The sequence below is a fragment of the Pseudopodoces humilis genome, chromosome 7, assembly GCF_049639895.1.
Source record: "Pseudopodoces humilis isolate 2021_Gansu_Grassland_sample_001 chromosome 7, ASM4963989v1, whole genome shotgun sequence".
Lineage (NCBI taxonomy): Eukaryota > Metazoa > Chordata > Aves > Passeriformes > Paridae > Pseudopodoces > Pseudopodoces humilis.
Window position 1 is genome coordinate 29,381,392 of NC_142206.1, and position 20,022 is coordinate 29,401,413.

Genomic DNA, 20,022 nt, shown 5'->3' on the forward strand with positions numbered 1-20,022 from the left:
CAAATCCCTCATCTCAGCTTCCACCTTTAAAAATGTTTCATTGTGGCCAAAGATACATAAGCATTTAGCTGCAAAATCAAAATAGCATTGCTTCCTTACCTCAGCAGGCCAAAGTGGACATTCACAGCTATCTGCAAAGTGCTATGAAGGAGTAATTAATGATTATTATAAATGGTACATGACTAGATTGTCCTTGAATCTAAACACATCATGGGAGAAGCAAGAAGTCTTCCATCCCCACCACCTCACAACTACTACACAACAGCCAGGAGCAAGAGCAACTGTACAGCCAGAAAGACTCCAGAGCCTCCAGTCTGCAGGTCTGGTGGAACTGATGCAGTAGACACTCCATCCCTGTGCCAAGCTGCAGAAGAAAGTATGGTGCTGTCCAAAGCAATAACTCTGCCACAGCTCCCCACAGGGACACCTGGAATCCCAGGCACATGGAGGCAGACAGCCAGTCTCGCCTTGGCCTGCCTGCAGGACCCCAGGCAGCAATTTTCTGTACGCTCCACTGCATCCTCTTCCTGCCTCTTGGTCTGTAAGCGCCTGCTCTGCTCATGTACACCATTGCTACATAAATACCTGTGCTAAATGGCTCACCAAACGGTGCATAATGGAACTTGACAGAGATCTCTGGCAACCTAGCAAAAACTGCCACGCTGACAGGAAAGGAATACCCAATGGAAAGAAAAAGAGAGCTCTGGTCTCTGCCATGCATGAACATTAAATAGAGACTTTCTTTTATTTTTCTCCTGCATACAGACAAGAGAGAATCTGTGAGGGAAGGGGACTCAACAGAGCAAAGAAAAACCAGGAAAACAGAAGGGAAGAAATAAGTGTAAAGGAAATAGGTCCAAACTTACGATCTGAGCTGAAGTCATCTACCAAAATGATCTCCTGGATGAGACTGGGAGGGCTGCGGTTCAGAACACTGCAGGGACCCAGGAAAGAAAAAGCCACTTTGTGAGCTGCCATAATAATGACAATGTTAGGACTGATAGAAATCTGCTGTGCTATGCATTACAGCAGGAATACCAAACTCCAGTAAAGTGGAAGCAGTGACCTTGCCCTTGTATCAGTGTTCACTGACAGGCCCAAACTACAAGTGAGAATATCCCAGAGAGCTATGGTATCTCAGCCAGACTTTTCAAGGACTCACAGCCAGGAGCTGACTGTGGGACTTGCCTGGGGCAGCTAGCAAAGGATGCTGCAGCATGCTCTGCCCCTAAACAGAGGTGAAATGGAGAGAACCACCTGCGTGAGGCAGCCCAATGGCTATTCCCATCTACCAACCTCTGGGTAAAAGTCATCATTGCTGGAGACCATAAAGAGCTGCCACTTTCCCCAGCAAGGTGCTCTATCTCAGTGCAACAGCTGGACCTGCTCAGGCTTTCTCACAAATTCCCTTCTTCGGAAGGAAATATTGTCAGTACTCTGGATTTGGATTTTTTTCCCTCTTTTGCTTGTTACCCATCTGTCTTTCAAACCAGCACCAGACCTGCTGAAAGCAGCCCCTTTCCTTAGGTTAGTTGCACCATACCATGTAATACCCTCGGGTCTGCAATGAGTCTGCATCTGCAGGACACGCACAAGGAGAGCAGAGGAAAGCTTCTGCCCTCCTCAGACATCAAAGCATTCTGGTACTCTGGAGTCTGACCAGTTCAGTTCTGACTTCTTTATCAGTCTCATTCATTTAAAATGCTTGAACTCTTTTTCCATTAACCTCTTCAAATCTTTCTCTTGGCTTTACGATTACCATCACATAGCATATTCCCCCTTCAAGCCTCCACCAATGCCTCCAGCAGGTCCTCATTAACTTCAGCAAGGTTGCTCAGTGGTGCTTAGGCAGTCCAATGAAGAGGGCAATTATGCAAATTTTAATACTAAAAACAGAGGCAAACACTGTCCTTCTAGTTCTAGCAACCTGTCTCATTTCAGTGGCACCTGCTCTTTTGAACAATAGTGAAGAAAAATTTCTGGCTTTTTTTCTCTTTTGGATTTTGTTGTTATTGTTTTATATAGGAAATAGACAAGAAGAAGAGTCCCATACTCCCAGGAATGAAGGTGTAGAGAAATAAATTGCCATCTTGTTAAGTAACTGATGGCTTTGCATACAGAGCGAAAGTTCCCTCAGTTTGGAAGAGTTATCTGCTTTCTCACACAGCAAAATTCTGACTGTTCTGCTGCTCAGTATCACATCCCACTCTATTTCAGATTCACATTGCTTTATACGCCTCTGATAGTATTTGTATTTTGAGCTTACATGTCCCTAGATGACTGAGCTTGCATTTTACAAAGCTGAATCTCATTTGCTTCTCTTGGCTCATGTCGCTTTGGATCCTCTAGTATGGTGGGGTAGGAGGTGGGGGGATGTTCCTGTGCCATTCTAAGTGCACCTTCTCCCAGCACAACCACCATCTGCATATTTTACAGACAAGGTTGCCCTGCACTGAAATTCTTGTCTGTGCAAGCACAATGCAAAACAACCCAGACAGAGTGCAGTACAATGGCTGCAAAATGGTATTCTATACCTTCTTCCCCTTAGCTTGACTACTGGCAATGCTCACATTTTCTTCACAAGTTTCAGGTCTTTCAACTCAATGTAACTAGGAAAAAAGACCCATTTTGTTCTCTGTTCTTTACCTGTTCACTGATTTCCCCAGTAGAGAGAACTTGAGGAGTTCACAGCTCCTTGTACAGTGCCCTGTTCTTCTCTCAGCTCTGCAATAACTTGCTGTACATCCTTGGGAAAGTTACTTAATCTTCTTTGCACTTTGTCATCCCTGACTTTCTAACAAGTAGCACAGTAATCCTAATATTTCCCTTCACTGAGGTGCAGAGACTGCTGTGACAAACAATTTTAGGCGTAAAAATGTATTATTAGAATTCCAAAATCCAAATGACAATTGCCTTTTACAGCAGAAATGTGGACTGTTCCTCCCTCATCTCATGGATTCCCTACCTCCTTTGCCTTTTCTCACAGCTTCTTTCTTCTTTCAGTATCAGAGTCCTTACTCTCTCTTGCATGAACATAACATCAGCACTGCCAATGAGTTTCTCTCCTCTGTCCATCCCCCCTGAGTTCATAGATAATCTTATTAATTCTAGATGTTAGCAGAAGAGTATCTTTATTTCACTTTTCTCTACAACAATATATATCCTCTTTTGCCATTATTTAAATTATTGTTGTAATGAGATGCTACACCAAATGATCTAGCATCACAACAGCACCCTCTCTATCAGAATTTTTACACACCCTCTGCATAGGCACTGAACCACTGACAGATGTTCAAACCCATTGACTTGGAGCCTGACAATTCACCTTTAATCTGCACCAAAACCAAAAGGTCCCTGCAATTATGACTTTCTGAAATCAGAAAGAGAGGGACCAAACAACAAAGCACTTGACGTTTTCTTCTGCAAGAATGGTCATGGCAGCAGAAGTGATGGTATGGCTTAATGATTAACCATGCACAGACATCAATCACATAAAATGTCTTTTGAGTGACAATTGTTTCTGAAGGAGAACAGGATGCCAAGCAAGTGACTGACTTGAGAGTGACAGCTACGTCCTATCAAGGAAAAGAGATCAAAGCAGGCAAGCAGCTCTTGACTGACACATATCTCCTGCAGGACTGAGGGTGCCAGCAACAAGTCATTTGAACTGGCATGTTCACAGGCTTTGTCTGATAGCCCATTTCCCATTTTTTTCCCCCTATTCCCCTTCTTTAGTCTCTTGTTGGATATTTTTAACCAGCTGTCTCCCTCTACACTGAAAACATATGGCTGGAGCCCATACTAAAAGGCAGGTGTGCAGACCAGGAGGGACAAGCTACAGGGTGCTTGCGGTCACTCACGGTCACTCCTCTATTTCCCCCTCTCCCTCATACATAAACATTTCTTCCATCCTCAAGGAACAACAACAGCACATCATTCCTGTTGCTTCCACCCAGCAGCAGAGATCCTGGAGACAGGAGGGAGAAGTAGGCGACTGCTGAGCTGCCACAGGCGTTTTAAGTCCCCGTGTTCACACATGCCTGTGAGGTTAGCAAGAAGGCTATGCAGATCAGGATCTGGCCCCTAGAGCCAGGTTTAGATCACCCTGTAATAAGCCTGTGGGATGTGATGTGGGATCCCCTGATGTGGGAGTATCATCCTTGGGTCACTCCCCAAGATCTTTTGGTACCAGCATTGCCACTTTGTTGAGTTACCTTGCATTAAGCCAGTATCTGGCTCAAGGGAGTGCATTTGAGCTTCCTCTGGGGTTAAGATCAGTTCAGTCCCGGTACCCTTTTTATGTACTTCATTCTAGAATTTCCCAAAGTCTTCTAGCTGGTTTTTGAGTGCCCAAATTCAGACACTCAAGAGCCACACTTGCAAAGACCTCACGTATGAAAATTTCAACTGGTAATACATTTTCTACTCACCTCAAAAGATTAGGCCTCTAAAAATGTTTTTAGACATAGAAAATTTTGCTTTTAGTGCTGCTCATTTCCATCAGTATTCCTTCTTCACACTCATTTCTCTTATAGCCCATATTACTTGCTTACATATTACCCACAGTGTAAGCATGATAACTGAACTTGGGAAAAGGCCCATAATAACAGTGGAATCATATTTAACTTTCACCAGATGCATCTCAAATAGTTAATTCTAATTATCCAAATAATCATGCTGTACCTGGTTTAAGAAAGCTCTTGCAGATACAGAAATAATGACAAGCTGCAAGCCTGACTAGTCAGCAGGTAAGCAGGCAGTGCAATTTTACGCTTCCTATTGCTTAATATCACCAAGTCCTCAGCAGACTCACAGCCAGGTCATAAACCCAACAGAACAGAACAGCCCTGTCCCTTTGATACTTGACTTATCCCGAAGTGCCAGGGATGCAAAGTAATTACACAGTACTGGTGCACTGACTGTGTATGTGACTTGAGCAACAATTACACTCACAGCAGTAATTCAGCCTGGCACATTCAGATGAGTTTTGCTGAAAGATGGGACTCTCAGGTTACAGAAGAGACCCTGAAGAGCTCTGAAAAATCCCTCTATAACATCAGTTCCAACCTGTAAGTCAGATTTATGCCTATACTTTTTCTAGCAGAGCAGCCATGACGTGACCCTTTACCTCTGTGTATGGTTGCCAAACCTTCAGTGCTCAAAGACAAGGCTACTAGCCAATTTGTTGTTGTGTTGTGTGGCACTGCAAATACTGTAGAGCCCAAGAAGAACTCAGCCTTTGGGATCTCTCATGAGACAGGTATAAATTACTGACACTTCTGATGTGATTAAAGGAAGGAATAAATCCATCACATGCACTGGCTGTAAACCATCTGGCAATGAAGACCCCAGCTGTAGCCAGAGGTCTGGGAGGAAATTCCATCCACTACACCATTCACAGCAGAGCGCAGCCAGTTCCTCACAACAGCACTCCTCCAGTGGCAGCAGCACTGCAGGGACCAATCTGAATAGATGGGTCACCCATTTTTCAAGGTATTTGCTGGTGGCTCTGGTTGCAGGAGAACACATCTGAGAAACTGGTAATATCACATCCTAAGTGCTGTGTCCAGTTCTGGGCTTTCCAGGACAAGAAAAAGTAGGACATGCTACCATGATTTCTCAGCACCTATTTACTGTCTGACTGAAAAGGCAGAAATCTCCCCTAGCAGCACCATGATTCCAAGCAAGTCTGTCTGTTTTCTGGACAGTGACCCTACAGAACTTATTGTATTGTTCAAATGAAAACAAAATTATAGAAATAAAAAGACAAAATGTGTCAATGTAATATATACATGTCTCTGGAAACAAAACAGCACCAAACTTGGTGGCAGAAACCCAGCCTTCTAGACATGAGGCCAACTTGAAAAATCCTGTTCTTTATTCACATAGCACATTTCTTTAAGTCCACATGACCTGTCAAGGAAAGAAGTGGCAATGATGAATAATGCATTCCTGTTAGTGATACCATCAGCTCAAACTGCTACACAAACAATTCACCCTGCCTTCAGCCTCAACAGGCTCTTCCTGGGCCTGCTTGCAGGCTTCAGAGACACTCTGAGAAACTACTTAGTAAGTCAGAGTGCATTTTTTTCTGTGGGAACTGAAAGGAGAAGAGCCTCCCTGGGTTCTGTGGGGGTGATGGAAGAGGGCAGTGAAGGAGCAGCTGGAACATTGCTTTGCAGTACAGATGACTGCAAGTCTCCCATCTATTTGGGGTTGTTGACAAGCCCTTTATCATCTATTTACTTAGCTAGATTTAGCCACTGCTGATACTCAGATATGAGGAGACACTGGTACAAGATAGCAAGTGTCCTGCAGCCTCAGCAGGAGCTGTGTTTGCCAGCAAGGTAAACGACTGTTTACCAGCAAGGGACCTTGAGCAAGGGCTCAGTCTCCTTGAGACTTGTTCACCACCTTGTGCTGGAGAGACTTGCAAGCCATGCTCCTGCCTGCACTGAGCCAGCCTCAGCTCCTGTAACATGTGCCCTAGCAGGGAGCTGGCTGCTTATTTCTGTTTATGGAACACAGTCCCTCCCAAGCCTCCATCCCTCCACTGCACCTAGCAACACACAGTGTTCTCTTTGGTACCCCCCCACGCTTCCAAACCTAGCTCCCATGACTATTCTCTACTGTGGATGCAGGCCAAGCTACCCTTTCTTGCTATTCATGATTCCCCTGATTGGAGCTATGCAGTTGCTAATTGCAGATATGCTCTGCATTTGAAGATATGCCCACAATGCCAATCCAAGCCTCTAGCCTGTCCTAGTGGGACAGCTTGAGAGCAGAACGCTATTACTTGGGGAACTGCAGCCACCCTGCTTGTCTAGCTGCTGCAAAATGCCTAATTTTCCACCAGAGCACTCCCAAACTCTACCCTCCAGGCCTGGCACCCCAGCTGAACTCACCTCTTCACCGTGCGGAGCAGGGTAGATCGTGCCTCGTTGTGGAAGGTGATGATGAGACTGGTGGCTGGCAAGTCAGTGTCGTAGCGTACAGACGTGCACCTGCAGCACGGGAGAGCAGAAGTGTAAGCCAAACATTACCCAGCAGTAGCCACTGAAGCAGTGTACCTGGAATCTCTAAAAAGAGAGCTATATGCAAAAATCAGAATCAGCACAGTTGAGCTGCAGCAAGGGAGGCCTCAGCAGCCCCTGCATCAAGGCTGGCAGAGCTTAAAAAGAACTCTGCCACTGAAAAGCAACATTTGGATGCTGTGATACCTAAACTCACAAAGCTGCATGCTAAGGAGGCCATGTGGGCATGTAAGCTAAGTATATACAAAGCATATAAGCATAGTGTGTATATATATATATATATATATATATATATATATATATATATATATATAGTGTACATATAAGCATAGTAAGATAAGTTTCAGTCATGGATTCTAGTCCTTGGATTTACCTGAGATTCACATAAAACAGGACATGGACATGCTAAGGATGCATGGAGCTGGTACACCCAGGCATTGCTTTATAAAGCACCTCAAATTCTTTGGACACAAACTTCACAGAAAGGAAAACGCTAGCTAGTTCTGTGATCTGGGGAGTTGTTGAGGCTCAACACTAATGGACCCACTGGCAATGAAGAGCAACTCTTTATCTTCTCATCTGACTTTGTAATGTTACATACATGCATTCTCACTAAGAACCAAGGATTAACTTGCACCAGGCTGCTTCTCCCTGTGGAGAACAACATTTCTGTGAGGGGAACAACTCACAGATGTGAATCCTGAATCCAATTCTGGCAGATGCTAAGCATGGCTGATTTGGGCTGACCTGAACCTCCAAAGTGCCTGCCTTCTTAACTTCCAGACTGTGTCAAACTGCAGTCAGTCTGCTCTAATGTCCTGTCTGATGAAGAAACCACACCTACTTTTAACAACTCAAGGCTTTGCATAGACTGAATCTCCATCCTGAGAAGGAATACAATTAGCTTCTTAGGCCCACTACTTGTACATCCACATTTACTTACTATTCTTTTATGACTGCTGCTAAACTGTTACTGGTTTTATCATCACTTTCAATCCTACCAGTTTATGACCTTTTCATTGCAGTATTTTATTAATGGGACAGCAGCTTCATACAGCAGTTTTCAAACATAGAGAAACCTGATACAGACTGAAGTGGACAATGTGAGAACAGACCATATTTATTATTGTTTCAAAATAACTCCATGATGTAATACATACAAAATGTATTAAGGAATCAGGAAGTGGAAAGGCAGAAGAGACTGATGTATGTGTTATTTGAGGAAGTTTTCCCAATATTTCAGCACTACAGCATCACAGAGAACAAGGACAAGATTTGTGATTGAAAGTTGACCCTCTCTTTGCTTTGGATCAAAGGAACAGCTGCATGCTAAGTCAGAAGGAGCTTGTAGGATTAAAATCAAGTATGTCCATGCTCTGGCTTGGGTGCCTGAAGAAAAACTGATATGTTAGTGACCTACAGACTCCCCCCATTCCTTAAACAAGGAGCTAGGTCCACAATCTAACTTGTATCAGCTGAAATAAGCCCTCACCCTGAGTTGGCAGCGCACCATCCCAGCAACTATTCCAATATTGTTATAACACAAGATAGTCAAACACAGATTGCTCATTCCCAAATTGCTCCCCGTAAAGGGGAGAAACATGGAAATAGGTTTATTTGTTCTGATTACATACTTCTTTGGACTCTCCATTACTCAGGGGAATCCTTGAAAAGCTGGGTCTGAAATGGCTGTACATCTGCAGGGAATCACACGTATTTTACTCTTCTGACTGAAGTGCACAGATGAGGCTCTTCACAAAAAGCATGCTCTGCATGCTATCACAGATCAAAATAAACAATAATTCATCTTTGAAGTGAGCTGGTTTTAGGCCAGAACATGACAGCAGATTAACAGAAAACAGCAATTTTGCATGGCAGGGAGACTTGTCAGCAACACAGACTGTAGCACCATTGCCTCTGGGTCACTAGGAAGACAGTCCCAAATACTATGCTGGAGAACAGCAGCACAAGACTTGGATCACACAGCCATGGTCCTGACTGCTTGCCTCCAAAAAGCATCCTGAGGGCTGGCAGTGCTGGCAGGCTCACAAAGCTCCATGTCTCCTGGCATCCCATTCACAATTTCAATCAAGTTAGATGCCTGCTTTCCTGCTCCTAGCAGCTGTGAAATGTTGCTTTGCAACCATACATAGTTCTAGGTAGAGTCTACTGAAGTAGACTATTGTACACTACCCTATTGCTATTAAGCCTAGAGTTTTCAAGAACCTTTTTGTACGAAAGCATTACCTTTTTGTACTCTAGAAACTACAAATAGTTACCCAAGCACTATTAGCAATTTAAGGATGATTTTTTTCAGCAGAATAAATACACCCTCAGTGAAACAAGGACACAGCAACACGCACTTTGCAAGCCAGGAAAAACTGTATTTGCACGTTAGCTTCATCCCTACTCCAGCAGCCCTCATCCAGTGATGTTCAGGCTGGAAAGAAGCACCAAACCAGCTTCAGACAGCCAGGGCAGAAAAGGTGAGGAGCACCAGAGTAAAGCAAAGCTGCAACAGAGGTGTACTTTGCAGCCAGGAGAGAAAGCTGCTGAGGGAAGCCATGAGTGTGGGGCAAAAAAACAACTGTCCCATGAGCAATCCGCACTGCAGTGGAGGGGCTGTGCTAAAACCAGATGATGTTTGGACCTGGAAAAAGAGATGCTAGAAAAGTCTCAAACTGGGACTGAATTAGTCAAGGTTCTCCGAGCATTTGAGACCTTTCCAGATGAACCCTGAAATTCAGTGAACCAGTGGACCATAGCTGTAGAAGAAAAACCCAAAATGTCTTTTGTCAACATTGCAGTCCAACACCGGAGAGCAGCTGACTCCCTGCAGCAAGCAGCAGCCAGGGCTCGGAGCAGGAGCTGCAGGGTACCTGTAGTGCCTGGTGTCCCGGATGGGTCGGTCACTGCTGAGCTTGTCACTCTCCAGCTGGTTAAAAGCGTGCTGGCGGTAGGGGTCTTCTCCAGCCCTCAGCACCTTGGAGGACAAGTACGCCTTCTCGTCAAAACCCCGCCGGCTGCTCTTCTCTCCCTGGGGAGCCCTCGTCATCTAGAGCAGAGAGAAGCATCAGAGATCAGGGAGAGCAGCCAGACCATGTTTAGACAGAGGTCCTAAGTTCAGACATTGCCACACACCTGGAAGTGGCTCAGGTACGGGGGAAGGCAGGATAGACAAGAGCTTGGAAAGGAAAGCAGGAGTCCTCACAGAGAGTGTCAAAATTGCCATCTCTGAGGAAAATTGCAGGCTTTGCTATCCTTACTCACTGAGCTTGGGATGAAAACTGCTGTTCCTGATAGCACAGGCAGAGCCAAATTCCCTTTAGCACCTGTTACACAGAATGTGTGAGACTGTAGGCATTTGGAAATCCTTCCAGGCAATGAATGTCTGAGAGCAGTCTCCAGCCAAGGTGGCTGAGACACCGTATTTTGAGGAAAAGCAGTTTCAGCCTTTCAACAATCACTACCACATAGAAATGCAGAGGCAGCTGATTAAATAGGTTCCCTGCTGTGCCCTGCTCAGACTTCCCCAGTCTCACAGATGTCCTGATACAGCTGAAAGCTGCACATGACTGTCCCCACTACCCTACAAGAGCTGAAAGACCAGGGCCATCCCTCTCCTCTCCCAGCTTTCCTCTAACTTTCCTAGACCACAGAGCCAGTACAATATCAGCACCTGAGAACCATTCACTAGGGTCATCAGGAGGGAGGACAGGCACAGCTCTGGCCCTCTCCTAGGTATGTGATTCTGATTGGAAACAACCTACAAACTCTAAAATATTTGCTTATAAAGCAATCAAGGCTGCTTATACAATAAAAGTAGTTTAACAAATTGTCTGTGGTAACTGTTTGATAGACCAAATCATGAAGAAGACAAAATATTCACAAGCCTTGCAAGGGAGTGCTAGAGCTCCCTAAAACTTCTGCAAGAGGCAGATACTGGCACCTACACATCTCATTCAAAATACTAGATAATCCCCTCATCTTGAGATCCTTTTATGTAAAATAGCTTGGATACTCCAATACTAGGCTTGATCACGTTTCTCCCTCTGCTAAAGGTCTCCTTTTAGCAGTTACAAAGGGCAAGAGACCAGAGAATGGTCCCCAGCATGTTGGTTGAGCCATCCTAGTGGGTTGGGAAAGAATTCAAGAGACCAAACACCTCTTGAGTAAGTGAGTAAGGACAGCAAATTCGTTAAGCAGGAGAGTGCTTAGAAGAACATTCATCTCTGCAACTTTCTCTGACAAGGGCTACCCTTCAGTGCAGACAGCCCTAGGAGAACCAGACAGTCAGATAAGATGATAGCAAATGAAATTCAGCATAGAGAAGTGCAAGACAATGAACATTAGAAAAAAATAAATTGAACTGCTGATGTACATTGATGTATTTCAAATGAACCGTGACCACTCAGGCTACAGATCTGAGCATCCCTGTGGACAGCTCAAATGAAACCCTGCACTCAGTCTGCCGAGATGGGAAATGTAGCAAATTGAGTGCACTGCAAATGGGACAGGGAAAACTGAAACCATCGTGAGCAGTTATATGAAATCAGTGACAGCTCAGCAGCCATGGCCAGAGCACAAGCTTTGTCAAGCCTGTATCTGGACAGAAGCTACTGGAGTATGAAGAGAAATTAGAGGTTAGGACTATTCCATCTGAGATAAAATTAATTAAGTCAGAAAAAAATATGAAGGTGGCCCATAAAATTATGTCTTATACAGCCAAAGTTAGCCTGATGTTCAGATTTCCCTTTCTCACCATACAAGAATGAGGCAAACATCTTTTCATGGGGGGGAGGGGAACCCCCAACAACAGCTATTATTTTCAACACTGAGAAATTCCTTCAGCCATTACACAACCAAGCCAGTGTTTATGGATATGCTCTTGTGTAGGACACACATAGGTACACTCAAGTGGGTGAATCTGCCTCTGCTCTGCTCCTCCACACAGAGAGTGCCCTGCTTTGCCACCCCTTCTCCAGGGATGCTGCTGCCATCCCCTCTGCCCCTTGCAGCCACCACCACATCACCTGGGCACAGTGCTGGGTTACAGAAACATCTGGGCTACTTTTATGGCTGGTTGCACAGCCTGCTGCTTAGAAACTTCCTTGAATTTGTATTTTTAGTATGATGAGAAAATAATTATTTTATACCTCTAAAAACAGAAATGTTTTCTTTCCTTTAATCATACGAGGAGTTTTGTGAAACTCAGCTTCCATTTCTTTCTCCTTTTGCCTTAGAAAACAATGCTGATTTGAAGCAAAAGCCCAGCTTATCACACACGGTTAAATATTTTGCAGTCACTTGCCTGCCTTTTGATACTTATCACTTGCCCCTCCAAGTCCAGCTCTTTTTTGATTTATGCTGCAGGAACATACTAGAAAATGCTGGAAGCAACAACATATCTGCAGGATGCATTTTTCTCAGGACAGTGTGAGGGCTGGGGGTCCCTATAGTGAGGAGCAGGCTCTGGGAGCCGGGGACAATCCTACACCCCAGCCAGAAGTGGGCACCAGGGCAGCCTCACCCCTGGGAAACGGGCACCTCGCTGGGGAAGGACAGGATGAGGGTCTCCCTTGGCAGGGCCCATGGCTGGGCAGGACAAGGCTATTGGGAACTGGAGACCAGCCCTGCTGCAACATCACTGGGCAGGAGCTGTGAGACCCTGGGGTCCTGGCCACGGGCAAGGAGGGGAGAGTGCCAGGGAGTGGGCAGGGACAGGAAGGCCCTTTATTGCCCTGAAAGCCATGACATATTTCAACTTGAACTATCAGGGGTAATTATTCTAGACACTATGGCTCTCACATACACATCAAAAAGTGGGAAAGAGCACTGGGAAATGACTGTCAGTCAAGCCCCACTTGCAGTTTTATCTCAGACAGTATTTCTCTGTGCTCTCTTCAAATGGGGAAAAATGAGGATCCAGAGGATGATAGCTAGTAGGGCCTGGCTTCAGCTTTCAGAAAGGCAGCTAATCAATAGATAATCAACAAGTAACCAAACATCCATCTATGAGCACCAAGAAGATAACAAGGTAATAAATGGAGCTAACTGAGATTTGTCAAGTCCGAGTCATGTCAGACCGACCTAATTTTCTTCTGTGATTGAGTAATCAGGCTCAAGCGTATGGAGAAGCAGGAGACAGATACATCATGACTTTGACAATGTTTTTGATAAGAGCTGTTCAGATGTTGTCATTAGCAAGATAGAAATATAATAGTCTGGGTGAAACTACTGCAGAATGGGTGAAACTGGTTGGAAAACTACTGGCGAAGCATAATTGTTAGCTGTTCACTGTCAGAGCAGAGGGGTAAGAGCAGCTCTTGGAGTTTGTTCTGGATCCAGCACTATTCAGTATTTTCACAAAAACCTTGGATATTCAGACACAGTATGTTTGTCAAATCCACAGGAAATACAGAAAAAATGTCAGACACATTGGGTAATAGGATTAGAATTCAAAATTATCTCAACACATGGAAAGTACATCTGAAACTGCAGACCTTTACAGTTCACCAGGTCTCACACAAAATATGGCAGAGACAGCACGGTAGCAACACCTCAGGAAAGCCCTAGACATCACAGCTGATTACAAACCACATGACAGCAAAGTCAGATTAAAAAAGCAGAGCAAACACAACTCTTGAGTGGAGCCTAGACAGCTATGAACTAGCCTGACAAGGCGAATACAAAGCTTATCTTTAAGGACTGACTTGCTTTATCAGATTATATTCCTAGAACATAGTTGTTGTACTGCAGGACATTTATTGCTGTGAAGTCAAATGATACTTGATAGGAACAGCACAGGTTCTTTTTGAAACCCTGCCAAACCCTGTGAGAAGGGTGGACTAATGTCTACTCCACTCTTTCCTGTTTCTTCACCTTAGCACCTCCCACTTCAGGAAGAAGTCAATATAAGCAGATATTTGCTTTAGTATATTAAAGGCACATTACATACAACTGAGTGCAAAGTCAAGACTTTTACCATACCAACAGGACAGTTCATACTCCTAGGTCCTTTATGTAGTTACACACTGTATCCCCAATGCTTGGGGCTGGAACTACAAGTGTGAGTTAGGGAAGCAGAAGAGAAGTTCCTTAAGACAGTTGGATGCTCTCTGATAAATATAAAATACAACACAAAAAAAAAAAAAAAAAAAAAAAAGCCACATGAAAGCAGAAATAAAGATTAATAGGCACTGAAATATGAGTGTCTAGACTAGGGATTAGCAAACAGTTTGCACAAATTAAGTTTTGTCCCAAACATTGCAGAGACCTCCAAAAAAAATCACATATCAAAATTTCAGGAAATACTGTAAACTGTCTAATCTTAATTCACCTTTTCTCATTTTCACATATGCTTTTCCCTATCAGTGACACAATGGACTCAGATGCTCTTCTGCTGTTGAAAGCATGTTCTGATTTATGTTTTGACATGGTTCAAGAGACCAGAAACTAAATAGCAAAATTAATTTAGTAAGCGAGGGATTAAGGTAAAGGAATTAATGCCATGCATGTCTATGAAAACTTGAGAGCCTCATTTCTTGACTGACACAAGGATATTCCTCTAGACCTGATTCCTTGTGAAATGGCAAGACTATAATAGAGACAGCGCCATTCATCTCTGTGCATTGTCATAGTCTGCCATCAGACACAGGCACACCAGCTGCCACATCATGCTAATAGCTACTAAAGCCAGAGCTAGGGAATTCAGCGTCCCAAGGTGCATTTTTTTAACAGCAGGCTTGGCCAAATTCAAAAATAACCATACTCCAGGGGTCATGAGGAATCACTATTTAATTAGAGTATGGTATGTAAAATTCTCAAAGGTAAGTGTAATTAATAATTTTACAGTTATTGTGAAATTAGTCCAGCAGCAGTTTTATGTGACAGGACATATACTTTGCAGCTCTCGCACTTCTTACAAGCATTTAGTGCCAGTACAACAAATGGAGTGGGAAGGTGCCTTGTTTCTCCTTTGTTTTAAGCTCATTTTCACAATTGCCTCTGTCAAACACCAGAAGTGGAAAGCATCAGTTCCAAGCCATCCCCACTGTCTTTCCATGGAAGACTTAACTGACCAGGAAGGTAATGGACATAAAGCAAGCCAGGGAGTAGCAACTTCACCAAATCTTCTTCCCTCTTGATGCCCCCTTGAAGTTACCCTGCTGCCACAGCCTCACACACTGCCACTGCCATGACTCCAACCCTGCCAGCACCTCCCTCCCATCCAGCTCTGCATGTCCAACGCCCCCCAGCAGATTTCTCTCAGCTGGTTTCATGACAATTTCAACGCCTCATATTGAGATACAAACTTGCTAGCTGTGCAAATCCTCATCCCTCAGAACAAAGGTAAGAGCCAGTTCACCTCTGCAAACCCCACTGGTGCAGGGCCTGCATGGTGTGACATTTTGCTCCACATGCTCCACACACTGTCCCAGCGACCTGAAGAAAAGTCCCAGGGAGGACAAGCCAGCACAGCACAACCACCAGCACTGAGGTGCTGGGAAGCAGAGCAGTGCCTGGGGATGCTACAGAGACACCTACAGAGACAGGTGCTGCTCAGCTCTGTAACCCACATGCTGGCACATGGATGGGCTGTGACTGCAACAGATCACAGGGCAGGCCTGACAGCTGCAGCAGCTCCCAAAAAATTCTGAGGGAGCAAGTTACTCTCTATGGGCTGAACCTGCAAGATCACGTGAGCTAACTGCCTGTTGCCAAAAGCATTTGCTTTAGAGGGTATGTTGCATTTCCAGTTTGCACTGGGAATCCCAGTGCGCACGTGGCTTTTGTTATGTCTCATGAAATAGTCTGTACACTTCTCCAAAAAACTGTTCCTAGTCCTCAGAGATAAAAGCCTGTGCCTGAAAGCACAGGGCTTATTTTATTCATGCTTTGTTAAACTGTGTAAAGCATTTTAAATGTGGTTTGGGAACCATGCACTTATGGAACTTCTACTATGAAATTTTAATAAAAATTACCACAGTTAAATAGAACCATCACTGCTCTTCGAGAAGTGCAAGTGCTGACAGCAGAGCCCAGAGACCAATTTGAATGTCTCATCTGTAGCTCGCACAAACTGGAGTAACACAATGGAAAGAGTAAAGCAACTTGATCAGCTCCCTTGGCACCTAATTGGTCACAAAAGAACTTCTACTGCCATTAGCACTGGGCAGTCTTGAGGCCTGCTGCCAGTTCCAAACTGGAGACCAGCAGCAGACACCCAGCAGGGGCTATTTCCAATGCCCTCTGAGAAGAGCCCATGGGCACCAGATCAGGGGGCTTCTCCAGGCCCTGTGACAGAGCTGTAGCTGCCATTGGATGAAGAAAGTGAGAAACAGACGTTGTCTGCTGGGGTTTGCTTTCCAGTACTGATGCTTGCCCAAAGTGGCTTTCCATCTCCCTACTCTTTTCCAGTCTCTGGGCATTTACTGCCTTCTGTGCATGCAGATGCATCTCTGTCAGCTCTGCAAGACTTGCATCTCAGCTCTCTTCTGGTTTTGCCCTGAGAAGCCCTTTCTCTCTATGCCTGCCTCATAACTAGAAAGTCATGCCATTCTACCAAATAGTTTCTATTTTGTTCTTCTTTTCTTCCCTCACAGTTTTGCCAGACACTGAGTTGTTGCCAAGGGAAGTGTCCTCAAGAATCTGACCTGCAAAGGTGGAAATTCTGTACAAAAAAGGAGAAACAACTACATTTCTGTGTTTGGTTTCCACAGCAATGTTCTCACAACCAGCAATTTTTGGATGCAACTTTCAGACACTCCTCCAAGAGGAGGATACAGAAGATGGCACCATGTATTCCATGTTATTGCCTACACCATGGATTAGGTGAACATCACAGGCTACTATGGTGTCTGCCACAAGCAGACAGGGGTCGTTGGTGTGAAGAATTTAGAAACAGGGTGTTGCTGACTTGCAGATCACAACACTGTGTTGAAGGACAAGGTTTGGTCAGTAACCTTGGTTTAGTGATTTGACACAGCTGGTCTTTTGGGCAGTTTAAGGGAAGAAAGCAGCACAAAAGAGCAAAGCAGTGTGTGGGAAGCTTACAGGGGGAGCAGCAAAAAAAACCCTTGAGTAATTAAATTACCACCTCTATCATGAGCAGTGGTTCTCTGATACCCTTATCCAACCTCTCAGCACACAGAAGAGTGGTGTCTGTCCTACCACACTCCCAGCCCCTTGCTTGCATGTGTAAGTACTCTCAGTCTTGCTTCTGAGGCAGCTATGTGGCCTCTGCCTAATGATCCTACTTAGCCATCCCTTCAGTGTCCCTGGAGAAGCATCCTTCCCATAATAGTTCATCCAGATCCTGCATGTCCTTGTCCACAGGAGGGAAGAGATGCTTCCAGGAAGCCTGGCTGGATCACTTTGCCCAGCTCTCAAGGATATGCAGTGCAGCATGGGTTGACAGCTGGAGGACAGCCAAGAACAACACAGAGTGCACAAGTGCCAGCACTACGGCACACACCAGAGTCATTCATTTTGCAAACAGCAGCCCCAAAGAGCGTGGGGTTCTTGCTGCTGTGCTGGTTACACGAGCTCAGAACCACACTGTGTGCAAAGAAGTTACTTCCACATGTAGTGTCTGGCTTCCACAGCAACTAACCTCTCTCCATGCCCACCTAGAGTAACAATCAATGCATAAATCCTGCCAGCTTGGATTTCCCTCTGAATACCGAGTATGTCTATTCATTGTAGAAAGATAACCTGAGAAGCTGGAATTTGTTATACAACCTCTCATGTGACAAGTGCACAATACTGCTGTGTATCCTGCCCTGATGCTGGCCAAGGCAGATACAGTATGTATAGATACAACATACAGCATAAGGAGATTACTTCTAGCAGGTATGTCCATCTTTGACCCAGCTGTTCAACCCTGAAGAGACTTTCAGCAGTTAACAAGGGTGAGACCCTAAACAGTGTTCTGTCCCAGTTGCCCAGAGGCAGGAAGACATTGCCCATAACTGGAGGGAGGGGACATGATGCCCTAAGGTATCTTTCTGGTCTTTTGTTTTCAGGAGTGTTGAATAAAGCACAGCAATGGAAGCAAAAAGGGCTTCAAAGACAGATGCCTGAGGGCACTCTCTTCCAAACAGCTTGGAGGAAATGAGACTGCTCAGAACCATAGAAATTCAGGCCCCAGATGAGGTAATGCAGTTGCCAAGGTGCTTTTCTTCCCTCAGTTTGAAGTCCAATGCACACAGATGGCTATTATGAAAATGTACATTATAATTTTTTGTTTTAATATATTTATGATATTTATATACATTGATTTTGTATAAACACCGACATGGCCAGACTCTCATAGATCTGGCTTCTCTATGTTTGTTCAGCCCTCATCTCATACCCTGGAATAATGCCATTTGTTCCCTATTCAGCAAACTTTGTTGTGACATGAACACTGCCACTTCTGCTCATAGAAACCTTTATGCTGTTGTATTCCACTCCAGGAGAAAAGCAATGTGGAAAACCCCATGAGGAATAGTGTGTGGATGGTCTTCAAAATTGCTGACCACCAGCACAAGAGGGGCGTGTGAGGTCTGTAGGGTTGCTGTTCCCTGAAACAGCTCTTGTTTTCCAAGCACATTTCCCTGTATCCATAAATATCCATGACAACATCTGGTGTCAGGGAGAAGACAGACAGGACAGCACGCTCTTTGAATACCTAAGGGACTAGGCTGTTCATGCTGGCACCCACACCAAAGCAGCAGCACTGTCAGAAAGAGATCACAGCAGATAGCTGGGGATGTAGCGCCTCTGGGTATGAAGGTTTTGCACAGAGATGATTGTCACATGGACATGAAGCTGCCTGAATTCAGACATCTGTTTAGTATCACACAGGAAATCTACTCAGCAAAAGCCATCCAGGTTACTTACTGTATGTAGGAATACTGCTCTGCTAAAGGTCCTACCTACACGATCTTTAGAAGTGTCCTTTGAGGTCCTTCAGAGTAAAAAATGTGCTGTGTGAAAAAGCATTTTTTTCTTTCAAAAAAATATCCCTGCTTTCATAGACATTTAAATATGCAAACAATGCCTCTGGTTTTCCAGTGATTTTGAACTAGGAAAACAAAGAAGAAAAAGGAACAATATTCTGTTGTTTTGTCACACAATTGTCACAGTACAGCTGGTCTGTACTGTGACAATACTGTGACATTATTTGTCTTCTAACTGTCAGATACTCAGTGGCCACTTGGTGTTACCTGAACCCTGATTTATAGCACCTGTATCAAGACTGATCGACATATAGCATTTTGTATTGAGATGATGCCCCCATGGTCAGCTGGTATCAGCCAAAAAGACAGTTCAAATGAGGGTGGTCCATGTCCTCATAAATCATCAGTCACATAAACTGCATGTTTCTGCCCACTCCCCCACCTACGCTGTCTGCACAGACACAACATGTGTATGTGCCTGCCGTGCTGATGTACTCATCTATTCCCTTTGAACTCGAGTGACCTACATTCAGCCCTTTCCTCCCAGTGAATCACAACTGTCTGGAGTGACAGATGCCGCCACAGATATTTTCACAGAAAAGGAGAAAGTGAGCTTAGGCCTCATAAGCTGCTAACATAGAAAGCAGTGAACTGGTTACCTAAGAGATGAGCACAGGTCAGCTGGCACTGAGAAACAGGCACCACTCACCCACTCTAATAAAGTATTTAATTATGTTAAGCTTGGGGCTCATTATCTTTGCCTTCAAGATCATGCTGTAAGGGCCTTTTGCTAAGGCCAGACAAAGGAAGCTAAAGTACCTTTTTAATCATTCATCCTCAAGAGTTAGAGCTTTAAATGGAGATTAGAAGATTAAAAATAAAATAGTGTGGTTTTGCAACTAGCCAACATTCACACTCCACAAAAATACTGTGCACGTGCACAGCTGAGCTAGGAAGACAAAGGGACACCTCAGGACATTTCACACTCCCACCAGGGACAAAGCCAGCCCCACAGTAGGAGGTGGGAATTTCTCCCTGTCTTC

At 44.6% G+C, this 20,022-nt stretch overlaps 1 protein-coding gene across 3 annotated transcripts in view; it reads right to left on the reverse strand.

Moving 5' to 3' along the window:
* GALNT16 (polypeptide N-acetylgalactosaminyltransferase 16) overlaps positions 1 to 20,022 on the reverse strand; it is a 74,296-nt gene that overhangs the window by 27,287 nt on the left and 26,987 nt on the right. For all 3 annotated transcript variants that reach the window (XM_088058045.1, XM_088058044.1, XM_014252165.2), the window contains exons 2-4: positions 9,914 to 10,089; positions 6,906 to 7,004; positions 867 to 934 (exon numbers count right to left, since the gene is read on the reverse strand). In XM_088058045.1, the coding sequence (XP_087914171.1) occupies positions 867 to 934; positions 6,906 to 7,004; positions 9,914 to 10,089 (343 nt within the window). The remainder of the gene's footprint in view (positions 1 to 866; positions 935 to 6,905; positions 7,005 to 9,913; positions 10,090 to 20,022) is intronic.